The sequence below is a fragment of the Leucoraja erinacea genome, chromosome 13, assembly GCF_028641065.1.
Source record: "Leucoraja erinacea ecotype New England chromosome 13, Leri_hhj_1, whole genome shotgun sequence".
NCBI lineage: Eukaryota > Metazoa > Chordata > Chondrichthyes > Rajiformes > Rajidae > Leucoraja > Leucoraja erinaceus.
The window spans coordinates 395,675-411,256 of NC_073389.1; the positions used below are offsets into that span (position 1 = coordinate 395,675).

Genomic DNA, 15,582 nt, shown 5'->3' on the forward strand with positions numbered 1-15,582 from the left:
TTGACAGGAGAGAGATTCTCAACATTTTATAAGCACTAATAACACTTTTGTTTTTCATTGATGGGAAGAATCCTCTGCACCTGATGAGAGTAGGGGAACTGAATAAGAAGGCCAAAAATCACAGCCGTAAGTGGTAGCGTTTTATATAAAATCAATATAGTGCAAACAGGAAGTTGTCAAGTTTAGACAAACAACCATTTGCAGGCAGTGCCTTTTCACTTCAACCCAAACCCCCCAAACAACCATTTGCAGGCAGTGCCTTTTCACATCAACCCAAACCCCCCAAACAACCATTTGCAGGCAGTGCCTTTTCACTTCAACCCAAACCCCCCAAACAACCATTTGCAGGCAGTGCCTTTTTACTTCAACCCAAACCCACCCAAACAACCATTTGCAGGCAGTGCCTTTTTACTTCAAACCAACCATATTTTCATTTTCAAACCACATTAAGGGCATTCACAGTTGAGTAGACATGTTTTCAGTGTTATTCAGAACTCAGAGATGGCTTCCTCCATCTTGCAGAGACAGTGAGGCATACCACTTCCTGGTTTTATAGTCCCTCCCCCTCTCTCCAGCAGGGGCAGCAGAGAGAATGCCTTTTTCTTTTTAAAACATTAATATCTCTCCGATTTTTCATTGATGGGAAAAACCCTCTGGTCCCGGAAGGCGGAGGGGGGCTCTGAGCGAGGTGGCCAAAAATTACTGCTGTAGGTGGCGGCGTTCTCTTGGAAATCGCAGCACAGTAGGCCAAAGGCAGTCAAGATCAGACTTTTAGTAATATAGATAGACAAGCAACATGGAGATATTGGTTTTCAACTGATGGTCAAAGCACAAAGTTCTGGCAGTCAACTCAATCTATGGAAGATTATGAAGTACTCTCTGACCCCTGTACCCTATTCCATTGGTACATCAGACAACACCTTTGCAAAGACTGATAAATCCAAGGGCCTACACTACCTATTGAAAGATGTAGACAACTCACAACCTCCTGCCAGTAACTAGACATTGGTAGTGGAAGATGGCAATGCTGGATTCTACCATCTCAAAGAGATTCCTGCAAACTTCAAAGAGATTGGTATCAAAATCTTCAATGCATTGTCATCTAACGATGTAGTCTTCAGTACTGATGTGTACAAACCAGATTCAGTGAAGTCAAGTGAACGGATACGGCGTGGGTGTGCGGAGAAGAGAATAATCAAAGGAGGAAAGACCAAGAAACCAAGAGATTGGAAGCAGTTCTTGACCGATGTTTGGGGCAACTGGTGACTACGTGCTCCATTGTCTGTGTTGGGACCCCACACTCGCAGGAGGCACTGTCCACGAGGCCCCACCTCTTCATCACTACTCCATAGCGTCCGACGCCTGTCCTCAAGCGGTTGAGGGTTGTTCACTGCTTTCGAGGCAGGTCCTGATGTAATGGTGCAGCCTAGATGGTTCCGCTGACATCCACTGGTCTCTCCATCGCGTCTTGACCCAGGCGGCCTTAGAAGCGTCTTCTAAGGCCGTTATTCTATTTCTCCAACCAGACTAACTGTTATCTTTGTATGCCTTGTTGTCACCTTCACACCTTACCCTTTCATATCTCTGTCTCCCTCCCTCCTGACTCCCAGTCTTAAGAAGGGTCTCGACCCTAAATGTCATCCATTTCTTCTATTTAGAAATGCTGCCTGTTACTCCAGCATTTTGTGTCTATCTTCGGTGTAAACCAGCATCTGCAGTTCCCTCATACATGTGTCTAACTGACATTAAACCTGCCAGGAATTGACATTGCAATTAATAATCTTGGATGGTCAGCCTTTTTTGGTCAGAAATAGCCAATCCAGGAACTGAGACACAAGGAACACATAGAACTGCAGATTCTGAATGTTGAGCAAACCACACAATGCAGGAGTAACTCGTAGGGTCAGGCAGCAGCTCTGAAGGATATGGATAGGTGACATTTTGGGTCGGAATCCTTCTTCTCTCCCCGCTACAATCCAGAAGAAATGTCGCCTATCCACGTCCTCCCGAGATGCTGCTCTGACCCTCTGAGTTACTCCAGCACTTTGTATTTTTACTCCAGGTGCAAGTTCATCACATGAGCCTAATTTTTCTCTCTTCACAGATGGTGCTCATCCTGAGTATTTACAGCCTTATGAGCTTATATTTCTGATTTTCATCCTTTGTGGCTGTTTATCATAAACTCAATTTTTGCAAATTGCTAATTTTGTTTTTTTCTCCCCTCTCCCCTTTTCAGAGCATTACGATTCTCTTATAGAAATGTTTCCACGTAGATGCTGCTGTTATTAAATCCAAAATAATTGAAATTGAAAGGAATGTTGTTCACCTCTAACTCTTGAAAATATCATTGTCTTACACAAAATTTCCTTCTATTTTTGTGCAATTCTATTCAATTAAAAACACGTTTGTAACTTTTTAATTAGCGTTTTTAGTTTAATTTTTAAGAGTTTCAGTAAAGAAGTTTATGGAATGCCTTTTTATAGCTTTACCTTGTTCTCTGCTGGAATACAATATGTGCCTTTTTTTTGCTTTGTACTTTCTCCTTTATCGCCCATATGAAAATGATTAAGAACTGGTGGTAATGTCGGCTAAATAGCAGCTGGTGAATTAATGATGCATTTATGTCACACAGTCATTTTTGTTTCCTCGCTTCAATCCCAATTAATCGCAGCAACAACTTTCCATTCTGCCTAGCTAGAGATGTAGGAAGGAGCTGGTGCTAAAATGGGGTGGGGAACTGAGATGAGTGTGACTGAGAGCTTCATTCTGAAGGGGGAAAGTAATATTGAATAAGTATTCCAAGTCTCTTTTGAAAATCTCTTAATTTGATAAACATTTCCATAACCCTTTTATAGCTAAGTTAGAAATTAATTTATATTGCCATAAGGGGAATTTTAATTTGAACACACTGTTTATATATGTATATCAGTTTAGATCGTATCCACAGTACCTCGGTACATGTGTCATAGCCAACTTAAACCTTTTAAGTTTCTTCTAAACCTTTTGCATTTTTAACTTTAGATATTCACTGATTACTGCATTTCACCTGCACATAATTTGTTTAACATCCAAGCTACCCCAATTTATGCCTAGGTGAAAGCCAACATATCTTTCTATATTTAAAGCACTTAAATTTAGATTTAGGTTTAGGTTTTATTGTCAAGCGTACTGAGATCCAGCAAAAAGCTGTGCTTTACATGTTATCCAAACGGGTCAGATATACCATATGGACATAAATTCATAACAATCTCAAGTACAATAGGCGAAACAAAAGGAAAGATCCATTGTGCCGAATATAGTTCTCAGTATTGTAGGACATGCGTTTCAGTGATAAAGTCCAACGACCCCAGTGGCGTAGAGATGTTTCTCAATCTCTAATTGTGTAGACGTTACCAAGCCGACATTTATTATCTCTCCCAAGTTACTCTTGAAGTGGTGATGTTAAGCTGCCTCCTGAGGTGGAAACTAGTACTACACGTGTTTCTGGCGTCCTATATATTGTACAATCCCATGTGCAAGGGTTACCCTAATCTTCCCAAGGAATCTTCTGGACTTGATATAGAGTTCACCGACTTCCTTGCTGCAAGTCATCCATCTGTAATTTTTTTGTCTGTATTTGATTTATTTTTTACCTATTTATTTTATCATACCTATCTTCTTTGCAAGATGGGGACCTCTGACTATTTTAATCGGAATCTAGTGGACTACCTTGCACTAAATATTATTCCCGTCATTCTGTATCTGTACACTGTGGGCAGCTTAATTGTTATCATGTATAGTCTTTCCACAGACTGGATGGCACACGACAAAAAAGCTTTTCACTGTACCTCAGTACACATGACAATAAACTAAACTTTCTCACCCTGTAACTATCCTGCCTTGGCAAGCCAGCCACATAACAACCCTGATTACAATCTGAAGAAGGCTTTCAGTCCAGGCTGAAGAAGGGCTCTGAACCAAAAGGTTACCTATTCCTTTTGTCCAGAGATTCTGCCTGACAGCTAAGTTACTTCAGCACTGTGTGTCTAACAACCCTGGTTGCAACCTACACTGCCATTCCCATTGTAATATCCAATTGCTCCACACTGATTTTCAATCATTTGTGATTTGATATTAAGTTTAGTTTAGAGATACAGTATGGAAACAGGCCCTTCAGCCCACTGTCCACGTTGACCATCAATCACCCTTACACTAGCTATGACACTTTTGCACGCTGCATGCTAAGGGAAATTTACAGAAGCCAATTAACGTACAAACCTGCTCATCTTTGGAATGTTGGAGGAAATCCGGGTTTCGGAGCATGCGGAGAAACCTCACGTGGTCACAGGGAGAACGTCAAACTCCGTACAGACAGTGCCTGTGGTCAGGATCGACCCCAGGTCTCTGTCACTGCGAGGCAGCAACTCCACCGCTGTGCCACAATCTTTAAGAGTTACATTTTAACTTTTCCATTTTGACTTAAGAATCTCCAGCCAAAAAGTTAGCTCTGTCGTGGCGTGACCATCTGAGAATTTACAACGTTTTCTGATTTGTTTCATATTTCTAGCATTTGAAATTAGCATTTTTAAGTTGCATTTAGCCTTGCAGTGGAATGTTAATATAACTGGATACTGGCCTCCTGGATGAGACTGATACAGAGAGCTATATGAAAAAATGTGGAACCTTAATTGTTATGTTTAGTGCATGGGGTCCAGAAAGTTGCACAGATTGAAATCAACTTCAGTTCACTTATTCTCACTCTACGATGCCTGTGAAAAGTCTAAATATTGTAACTGCTCATGCTTTACTTCTGGTGAAAGTATCGTGTACGTATTTTGAAAATAAATCTCCTTTGCTTTTCCAGGTGTTTAAGCAGAAAGCTGCACAACTTGCTGAGAAGCTGCTGCCTTCCTTTAACACCCCCACAGGTATCCCTTGGGCAATGGTGAATCTAAAGAGGTGAGCTGGCTTGCACAATGTTGTACACCCCTGCATTCTCCCTACTCTTGCCTTACAGCCATCTTAATCCCACCATCTCCTAAAGCAGGAGTCGGCAACCCACGGCGCCCGGCCCAAAATCATCTGGCCCGCAGGCGGATTCTTTTTCCCCGTAATCATCCGCCAGCCAAGCGCGGCCGAACTCTGTCTGTACCGCATCCTGCGCAAAGCCGCCGGCACGGCCGCGCACCTTCTGTGAACACGTTTAAGAAAGAACTGCAGATGCTGGAAAAATCGAAGGTAGACAAAAATGCTGGAGAAACTCAGCGGGTGAGACATGCAAGCATTGCATGAGGCTGTCTCACCCGCTGAGTTTCTCCAGCATTTTTGTCTACCTTCTGTGAACATGTGATTTGATGCCTGCCATCCTGGGCGGGGTGGGGGCGGGATCCATGTGTACACGTTATAGATGTGGCCCGCCATCCGCTCACAGACATGCGTCCTGGCCCCTATGCTGAACAAGGCTGCCGACCCCTGTTCTAAAGTAAGGAGGCTTGGAATCTGCAGAATGGTTGGTTACATACCTTTACCGCAGTTCACGGGTGACAATATAATTGTCTGTCAGTATGTGAAGAATATTTGATGAGGGCAACAAACTATCTGCAATATTGTTCAAATACAAAATCACCTTTTTCTTCACAGTCCTTAAGTTTAAAACGTTTCTTCAAAACCAGTTTTCATGTGCAATGAGTGACTTTGGTGTGATCATATTTATGCATGGACAATCATGCATGTTTACTGCTTGTGTTCTGTGCATGTATGCTGTGTGGGACTGGAAAATGCTTTGCCAATACTGAGAAGTTGTTAAATCCAGGCAGTAATCTGTTTTGATTGATGGCTTGCATATTTATAATACAAACTATATATGGATTTGCAAATGCAATGTGACTACAATTAAATAGGGCTTGTAGCATTCCCAAATATGCTGAAAACTGCAAGACATTTCTTACTCAATTACAAAACGATTTAATTTTTTTACATTTTACTTGCTGATTTGATCTAAATTGATATCTGAGTGTCACTGACTCTCATGTTTACTGTCAAACTATAATTTGATGGTTATTCTAAAAAGGAGATTCTTTCATGGAATAATACATATAATTAATGTTTCATATTGAAAATATCATAAAATATACAAATTGGCAATAACGTTTGATAAAAATGAAACAAGCATACCTCAAATGAAAAAATAAATGTCATATGGTTCATTTAGCATGGTGGATGGACAAAGGTTGTGAAATATTCCACCAAAAGTGGGCATCTTAAATTTATAGTAATAGTATTTCAGAGATCCACATTTCATATTGTGATTATTTCCTTAACGTTTAGATTTTTTTATAGAATCCATTTCGGGTTTAGGTTTATTATCATTGAGTTTATTTCATGACTGAGGTACACTGAAAATCTTTGTTTTGCTTGCAACAGATCAGATAGTACAATACATTAATAAAATTAATTTAAGAAAGAAATGCAGGAGAAACTCAGCGGGTGAGGCAGCAGCTATGGAGCGAAGGAATAGGTGATATTTCGGGTCGAGACCCTTCAGGCTGATGTGGGGGGGGTGGGGGAAGAAAAAAGGAAGAGGCGGAGACAGTGGGCTGTGGGAGAGCTGGGAAGGGGAGGGGAAAGGAAGGAGAAAGCAAGGACTACCTGAAATTGGAGAAGTCAATGTTCATACCGCTGGGGTGTAAATTACCCAAGCAAAATATGAGGTGCTGCTCCTCAAATTTGCGGTGGGACATGGAGGAGGCCCAGGACAGAAAGGTTGGATTTGGAATGGGAGGGGGAGTTGAAGTGCTGAGCCACCGGTAGATCAGGGTTAATGCGAACTGAGCGGAGGTGTTGGACGAAGCGATCGCCAAGCCTGCACGTGGTCTCACCAATGTAGAGCAGTTGACACCAAGAACAGCAGATGCAATAGATGAGATTGGAGGAGGTGCCTCGCCTGGAAAGACTGCTTGGGTCCTTGGATGGAGTCGAGGGGGGAGGTAAAGCGACAAGTGTAGCATTTCCTGCGGTTGCAAAGAAGGGGGAGGGGTGTCTGTACCAGGGGAGGAGTATCTGTACAGGGGGTGGTTTGGGTGGGAAGGGATGAATTGACCAAAGAGTTGCGGAGGGAGCGGCCTCTGCGGAAAACCGAAAGGGGAGGAGATCCCACCCCCATCCACATCAACGGGACGGAGGTGGAACGTGTTTCCAGCTTCAGGTTCCTGGGGCTCAACATCTCCGATGACCTCTCTAGGACCCACAATACCTCAACTCTGGTCAAGAAGGCTCACCAGCGTCTCTTCTTCCTGAGGAGACTGAAGAAGGTCCATCTGTCTTCTCAGATTCTGGTGAACTTCTACCGCTGCACAATCGAGAGCATCCTTACCAACTGTATCACAGTATGGTATGGCAACTACTCTGTCCCCGACCGGAAAGCACTGCAGAGGGTGGTGAAAATTGCCCAACGCATCACCGATTCCTCTCTCCCCTCCATTGAGTCTGTCCAAAGCAAGCGTTGTCTGCGAAGGGCGCTCAGCATCTCCAAGGACTGTTCTCACCCCAACCATGGACTGTTGACCCTCCTACCATCCGGAAGGCGCTACAGGTCTCTCCGTTGCCGGACCAGGAACAGCTTCTTCCCTGCGGCTGTCACACTGCTCAACAATGTACCTCGGTGACTGCCAATCACCCCCCACCCCCAGGACACTCCTCCCACAGGAAAAACACTATGACTGTATGCATGTAAATAGATTCATTTATTGAAATCATATTCTATGTCGCTCTTCCAGGGAGATGCTAACTGCATTTCGTTGTCTCTGTACTGTACACTGACAATGACAATTAAAGCCGAATCGGAATCTGAGATGGGAAGATGTGGCCAGTGGTTATGATCCCGTTGGAGGTGGCAAAAATGTTGGAGGATTATCTGTTGTATGTGACAGCTGGTAGTGTGGAAGGTGAGGACGAGGGGTCTCTGTCCTTATTACGAATGGGGCGATGGGAAAAGGTGAGGAGTAGGCCATTCGGCCCTTCGAGCCTGCTAAGCCATCTAATATGAACATGGCTGATCATCCAACTCAGTATCCCGTACCTGGTCCATAGATCTGATCCCCTTGGCCACAAGGGGATCCCTCTTAAATATAGCCAATGAACTGGCCTCAACTACCCTCTGTGGCAGAGAGTTCCAGAGACCACTCTGTGTGATGCCTCATCTCGGTTTAAAGGTTTCCCCCTTGTCCACGTGTACCTAGGTACATTGAGCATCGGAAACAATCTTCCTTTGCCTGTGCTATTAAGAATTTTGTAAGCGGAAACTCCTAAACTCTAGAGAGTATAATTACAATCGAGACATTTACAATGTATAGTCCTGATCCCAGGAACAGGATAACTTCTCTGATTGAGCAATAAGGGGAAGATACAGAGACCAAAACTGCACGCAATACTACAGGTGTGGTCACACCAAGACCCTGTACAACTGCAGCAGAACCTCCCTGCTCCTATACTCAAATCCAGAAAGACAAAGCATTCCAACGTTTGCATGCCTACCTTCAAACTGGGGATAGAGCTGTGAATCGGACCGTTTAGTGCCCTGGTTTAGTTTATTGACGTTTTTTGCATGCTCTATGGACAGATTGCATGCTATTGGATGAAGCCTGTATAGATAAGAAGATTGAGCAAAGGGGAAGATACAGAGTGCAAAATACCGTTTTCAGCATTACAGCACATCAGTTCCAGAGACAAAGCCCAACGTTTAAAATGGGGTAGAGGTGAATCGGATAGTCTCCGAGGTTATGGACAGATCGTTGGATGAAGCCTGGAAGAAGTTGTTCCCAAGTCTGGTGGTGCATACTCTCAAGCATCTGTATCTTCTGCCGGATGGGAGTAGGGAGAAGAAGGAATGACCGGGTTGGGGCAAGTCTCTGAATTGGTTGCTTTATAAGGGCGGCATGGAGTCAAGTGGTGAGGACTCTGGTCTGCATCCACATCTACAACTCTATTTTCTTGCAGTCTTGGGCAGAACTGTTACCAAACCTAGTGGTGATTCAACCCGACAGTATACTGCAATTAAAAAAAATCTAGATGCTAGGGCAATGATCACAGTAGGGAATGCAGGATTGACTCTGCCATCGAGCTGCTATAAGTTTAACGTGCTAGTATTTTAGCAGTTTGATTCATTCCTCATTCGCAATGTTTGTCCCATCTTTGTTAAATATCCCATGTGAATTCTATTTTTTCATGTGGAGGTATGATAGTTTAATTCAGTGACCTTTATTGTCAATTTATATATTTAAAGTTGAATTCACTTGAAAACAAATTAGTCACAGCACTCGCGCAGAAACCTGGGTTCGATCCTGACCTCGGGTGTTATCTGTACAGAGTTTATGCATTCTCCCTGTGACAGCGTGGCTTTCCTTCGGGTGCTCCGGTTTCCTCCCATCTTTCAAATAAGTGCAGGTTTATTGGTTAATTAGCTTGTGTAAATTGTCCTTAGAATAGGACTAGTGTACGGGTGATCGCTGGTCAGCGTGAACTCAGTGGGCCAAAGGTCTGTTTCCATGCTGCATCTTTAAAAACTAACTCATTGGCACAAAGTGGATGGACATATTGTGAATAAGATATAGAATATTCCACCAAAAGTGTAGCATTTTAAACTTTCACCATCAGGATAGCAGAGACAAGACAGGGTTCTATATTGTGAGCCTTTCCTCAATGTGTAGATTTTTAATAGCATCCCATTCTGCCGCTCTTAAGAATACTTTCAGAGAATCGTGGCACACTGTGTAGCTTCATGTACTGGGGAAAGTCACTGAGCGAATGATATGAAAATAGATGTAAACTTTAAGTTTGGCATACAAGTGATTACTGTTGTTTTGTGATAATTGCAATCATTGTCATCTGTGTAATGGGTGATTGCAGATCCACTTCTGGAACCAGCACGTAGAGAGTTACCTACGCACCAACTGTATTGATTTTGGAGTGTGTGTGTGTATGCATGCGCACATGATTGTGCTTATGTAGAATATGATTTTACCGGGTTTTATGCAAAACAAATAATTTCACTGCATCACGGTACGTGTGACAATAATGTACCATTGAACTTTGCATTGAACTTCAGATGATGAAAAATCTTTATTTGTGTGCCCTCTGGGCAAATCATGCCATTAGCACATAGGTAGTGGAAGAGAGAAAAAGAACAATGCAGAATATAGTATTACAGCTACAGAGAAAGTGGAGGTTAAAACAAAATGTGCTTGGGCTGCCGATAGGTAGATTGGAAGGCCTGGAATTGATCCTTCGTTAATGAGCGGTCCATTCAAGAGTGATAAAATGGAAGAAGCTGTGCTTGACCATTGTGTGTATATTGAGTGCTTTCTCAAGGCAGCCTGAAGAGTGGATAGAGTTGATGGGTGGGAGGAGACAGCAAGGCAGGTTTGTGTGATGGACCGAGATGCATTCACAACACTCTGCAATTTATTTTGGTTTTGGACAAAACTGTTGCCCTGACCAAGCTGTGTTGTATCCTGATAGGATGCTTATTGTAGAAAGTAGTCAAGTCGAGTTTATTCATCACATATGCATACGAGATGTGCGGTTAAATGAAAAGTGGCAATGCTTGCGGATTGTGCAAAAAACTACAAAACCGAATGGAACAATCAGTAATTACATATTTGTGGGGGGGAACAAAGAAAAAACAGCAATTAAAAAAAGACAACAGTAAATTGGTACAGTAAGTTAGCCCCTGGTGAGACAGTCCTAATGAGACAGTTTACAGTCCTAATGGTCTCTGGGAAGAAACTCCTTTTCATTCTCTCTGTTTTCACAGCATGGCAACGGAGGCGTTTGCCTGACCGTAGCAGCTGGAACAGTCTGTAGCTGGGGTGGAAGGGGTCCCCCATGATCTTGTTGGCTCTGGATTTGCACAAAGTAGTAGGAATCATTGGAGACATGACAAATTTCCTGAGACTTCTGAAGAAACAGATGTGCTTTCTTGACCACACAGTAAATGAGGTTGGATCAGGTTGGATATATTTACTTGAAACTCTCGACCATCTCCACTGCATCACCAATGATACAGGCACCAATGAACACGGCTTGTGTTGTGTCTATTGTTCTCTAATTAAAATAGCATATGATGTAAAGCAGGCAATGAACTGTGATGCCTTTGAAAATTATTATGTGATATTACGAACATTATTTGGAATTGTGGATGAGAACTTTGTTATCTAATAGTTCACTGCATAATTACACTTGGGATTCTCTCTCTCTCCGACTGCATTAGGTAAACAGTGTTTTGGACAACAAATGTCCCTATGAATTAAATCCCAAATTGTTGTAGAAAGGATCGCAAATAGTAGCATGTCTAGAAATGCTGGATATGTGAAAGACAGCTTCTTGCAATTCCAGTGATTGGAAGACTTATTTATTTGGTTTATTGAGGCCTGGGCAAATTTGTTTGCCTATCGTCCTAATTTTAGTTGTGATGTTGCCCGTATTTTATGTTTGATGTGCTGCGTTACCCACCATATTGATAAATAGAAAAGTCCAGGATTCCATGTGATGGTGGTCTGTGAGGAAAGAAGCATTGTTTCCAAAGTAATGGTAATGAACTGCAATGAGATGCTGCTTTGCTCCAAAATTATGCTGGTGATAACATTTTTTTCCTGTTTAAAATAAAACACGTAGTGCAGGAGTAACTCAGTGGGTGAGGTGGCATCTCTGGGTAGCGGCTGAACACCATCGCTCAGTCCTCCTGGACCTACCTGACCTCCTGGTTAAATACTTTAATTTCCCTTCCCATTACCACACTGACCTTCCTGTCCTAAGTCTCCTCCATTGTCAGAGTGAGGCTAAACACAAATTGGAGGAATAACATCTCACATGTCGCGTGGGCAGCTCACAACCCAATGATTTGAATGTTGATTTCTCTAGCTTCAAGTAACCCCTGTATTCCCTCTCTCTCCATCACTCCCCCAACAACCTCATGCCAGTTTCTCGTTCTCACCCCACACTGTCACGTTGGCGCAGCAGTAGAGTTGCTGCCTTACAGCGAATGCAGCGCCGGAGACCCAGGTTCGATCCAGACTATGGGTGCTGTCTGTACGGAGTTTGTACATTCTCCCCGTGACCTGCGTGGGTTTTCTCTGAGATCTCCGATTTGCTCCCACACTCCAAAGACGTACATGTTTCTGGGTTAATTGGTTTGGAAAATTAAAAAAATGTCCCTAGTGGGTGTAGGATAGTTTTAATGTGCAGTCGGTGCGGACCCGGTGGGCCGAAGAGCGTGTTTCCGCGCTGTATCTCTGAACTAAACTAAACTAAACAGCTAACGATGGGCTGTTTCCTTTTGTTACTTTTTTGCCTATCTTTCTTTCATTTGTTCTATATTATATCGTCTATATCTAATTTCCCTTTCCCCTGACTGTAGTCTGAAGAAGGGTCTTGGCCTGAAACGTCACCCTTTCCTTCTCTCCAGAGATGCTGCCTGCCCCGCTGAATTACTCCAGCATTTTGTGTCTATCTTCAGTTTAAACCAGCATTTGCAGTTCCTTCCTGCACATCTTTGGGAGACATGTAAAAGTGTTATTTTGGGTCGGGTCCCTTCTGCCAGCGATGCTGCCTGATCTGCGGAGTTACTCCAGTACTTTGTGGTTTTTGTTTGTAAACCAGCATCTGCATTTGCTTGCATCTTCTCAACAATATTCTGTAGTTGTTTTCTCATTTCTTCTCATTCTTTGATTCGGAGTTTGGGGACATTGAATGGCATATGGTTTGTTTTTTTTGCCAGGTTAGAAATCTAGGAAAATCTGGATGCAAATGCAGTTGCAATCTTCCATCTCTCCTCCAAATTAATGCAAGAGGCCGGCAGAGTGGAGTAGTGGTAGGGTTGATGCCGTACAGTGCCAGATACTATGGTTCGATCCTGACCATAGGTGCTGTCTGGACGGAGTTTGTACGTTCTCCTTGTGACCGTGTGGGTTTCCTCCGGTTGCTCCAGTTTCTGTCCACATTCCAAAGATGTGCAGGTTTGTAGGTTAATTGGCCTCTGTAAAATTGTCCCTTGTGTGCAGGATAGGACTAGTGTACGAGTGATTGCTGGTCAGAATGGGTTCAGTGGGCTGAAGGGCCTGTTTCCATGCTGTATCTCTAACCTAAACTAAGCTGGATTGCCAAATCAGATGGGTTAATATTGTAGGAGTTGCATTTAAAAGCATGCTTTGCTGTGTTTTTTTGCAGAATGTGTGAGGTGAGATCAGCAATATAGATTTGCAAATATAGTCTTTCTAGTTGTGTTTGTGGCCAAGGGGCATTGCACACATTGGAAACAGAAGTGGGAAAGGAGGTGCCATGTATAACTAAACCTGACTCTCTCTTTTCAGTGGGATAGGCCGTAATTATGTGTGGGCCTCTCAGCAGGCCAGCATTCTTGCAGAGTTTGGCTCTCTTCATTTGGAGTTCCTACACATTTCCTGTTTATTGGGAAATCCTGTTTATGAGGAGAAGGTAAAGTCTGTGGTAACATGTTCTGGAGCAGACATGCCCAGCAACGACGTGTAACACTAAACTGCATTGCATGATCCAAAGAGGAGCCATGTTACCAACTTTCTGCTGTTTTTGTTGGTGTGTGTTTTAATTTATCTGCTAACTTATCCCATCTTATACGATCATGAGGGGAATAGATAGGGTAGGTGCGCAGTCTTTTAATAAGTGTAGGGGAAACAAGAACCAGAGGACATAGGTTTAAGGAGAGAGGAGAAAGATGAAGTAGGAAGCTGAAGGGTAACTTTTTCCACTCAGAGGGTGGCAGGTATATGAAACAAGCTGCCAGAGGGAGTAGTTAAGGCAGGTACCATAACAACTTTTAGACATTTGGACAGGTACATGGACAGGAAAGGAGGGATATGGACCAAATGCAGGCATGTGGGACTAGTGTAGATGGGGCATCATTTTTGGCATGTGAATGGAAAGGAGAGTTAAAACAACATTTAGCTGGAATTTCGGGATGGTCATTGTGGACACAATACAGGCGCTCCACAAAATGGTAGCATCTACCCTCTTCGATTCCACCCTCTTACCCATAGCAACACGAGCGGTCTTTCCTGTTTCCCCTCCCTCCTGATGCTGGGTCTCGACCTGAAACCTCAGCTTGCATCTTTTGCCACCCCAGGTGCACCCTGTCCTGCTAAGTTCTTCCAGCATCCCGATTTTGTTCTAAATTTCAACATGGGCGCGGCAGTAGAGTTGCCGCCTCACAGCTGCAGAGATCGGAGTTCGACACTGATTACAGGTGCAGTCTGTATGGAGTTGTACGTTCTCCCTGTGTCTGCATGAGTTCTCTCTGGTTGCTCTGGTTTCCTCCCACACTCCAAAGATGTACAGGTTTGTAGGTTGATTGACTTCGGTAAAATTGTAAATTGTCCCTAGTGTGTAAAATTGGCCTAGTGTACAGGGTCATCACTGGTCGACACAGATTCGGTGGGCCAAAGCCCCTGGTTCCACACTGTATCTCTAAAGTCCAAAGTAAAGTCTAAATCTGCAGTCTCTTTTGGTAGTCATTCATCTCAGTCCTGTTTGTGAAATCTTGCAAAGGGCAAAATATTTGTTGGCAGTGTTATTGCATTTAAACATGTGAAGTGCATGAGAGTCACACAGCACAGAAACAGTCCCTTTGGCCCAACTTGTCCATGCCGACCAAGATGCCCCATCTACGCTAGTCCCACGTGCCTGCGTTCAGCCCTGATCCATCTAAACCTTTCTGAACCATGTAACCATATAACAATTACAGCACGGAAACAGGCCATCTCGGCCCTACAAGTCCGTGCCGAACAACTTTTTTCCCACCCGCCTGCACTCATACCATAACCCTCCATTCCCTTCTCATCCATATGCCTATCCAATTTATTTTTAAATGATACCAACGAACCTGACTCCACCACTTCCACTGCAAGCTCATTCCACACCGCTACCACTCTCTGAGTAAATAGGTTCCCCCTCATGTTACCCCTAAACTTCTGTCCCTTAATTCTGAAGTCATGTCCTCTTGTTTGAATCTTCCCTATTCTCAAAGGGAAAAGCTGATCCACATCAACTCTGTCTACCCCTCTCATCATTTTAAAGACCTCTATCAAGTCCTCCCTTAACCTTCTGCGCTCCAGAGAATAAAGACCTAACTTATTCAACCTTTCTCTGTAACTTAGTTGTTTAAACCCAGGCAACATTCTAGTAAATCTCCTCTGCACTCTCTCTATTTTGTTGACATCCTTCCTATAATTGGGCGACCAAAATTGTACACCATACTCCAGATTTGGTCTCACCAATGACTTGTAGAATTTTAACATTACATCCCAGCTTCTATACTCAATGCTCTGATTTATAAAGGCTAGCATACCAAAAGCTTTCTTTACCACCCTATCTATATGAGATTCCACCTGTCCAATGTATTTTAAATGTTATGGTGCCTGCTTCAACTACCTCCTCTGGCAGCTTGTTCCATATACCCACCACTCTGTGCTTAAAAAAGTTACCCCTCACTTTCCATTTAAATCTTTCCCCTCTCAACTTAAACCTATGACCTTTGATTCTAGAATCCTATACTTTAGGTAAAAGGTTGCAAGACAG

At 43.2% G+C, this 15,582-nt stretch overlaps 1 protein-coding gene across 1 annotated transcript in view; it reads left to right on the forward strand.

The window, feature by feature from the left end:
* man1a2 (mannosidase, alpha, class 1A, member 2) overlaps positions 1–15,582 on the forward strand; it is a 170,442-nt gene that overhangs the window by 112,022 nt on the left and 42,838 nt on the right. Inside the window, exon 6 of the mRNA XM_055644234.1 lies at positions 4,844–4,938. Within this exon, the coding sequence (XP_055500209.1) occupies positions 4,844–4,938 (95 nt within the window). The remainder of the gene's footprint in view (positions 1–4,843; positions 4,939–15,582) is intronic.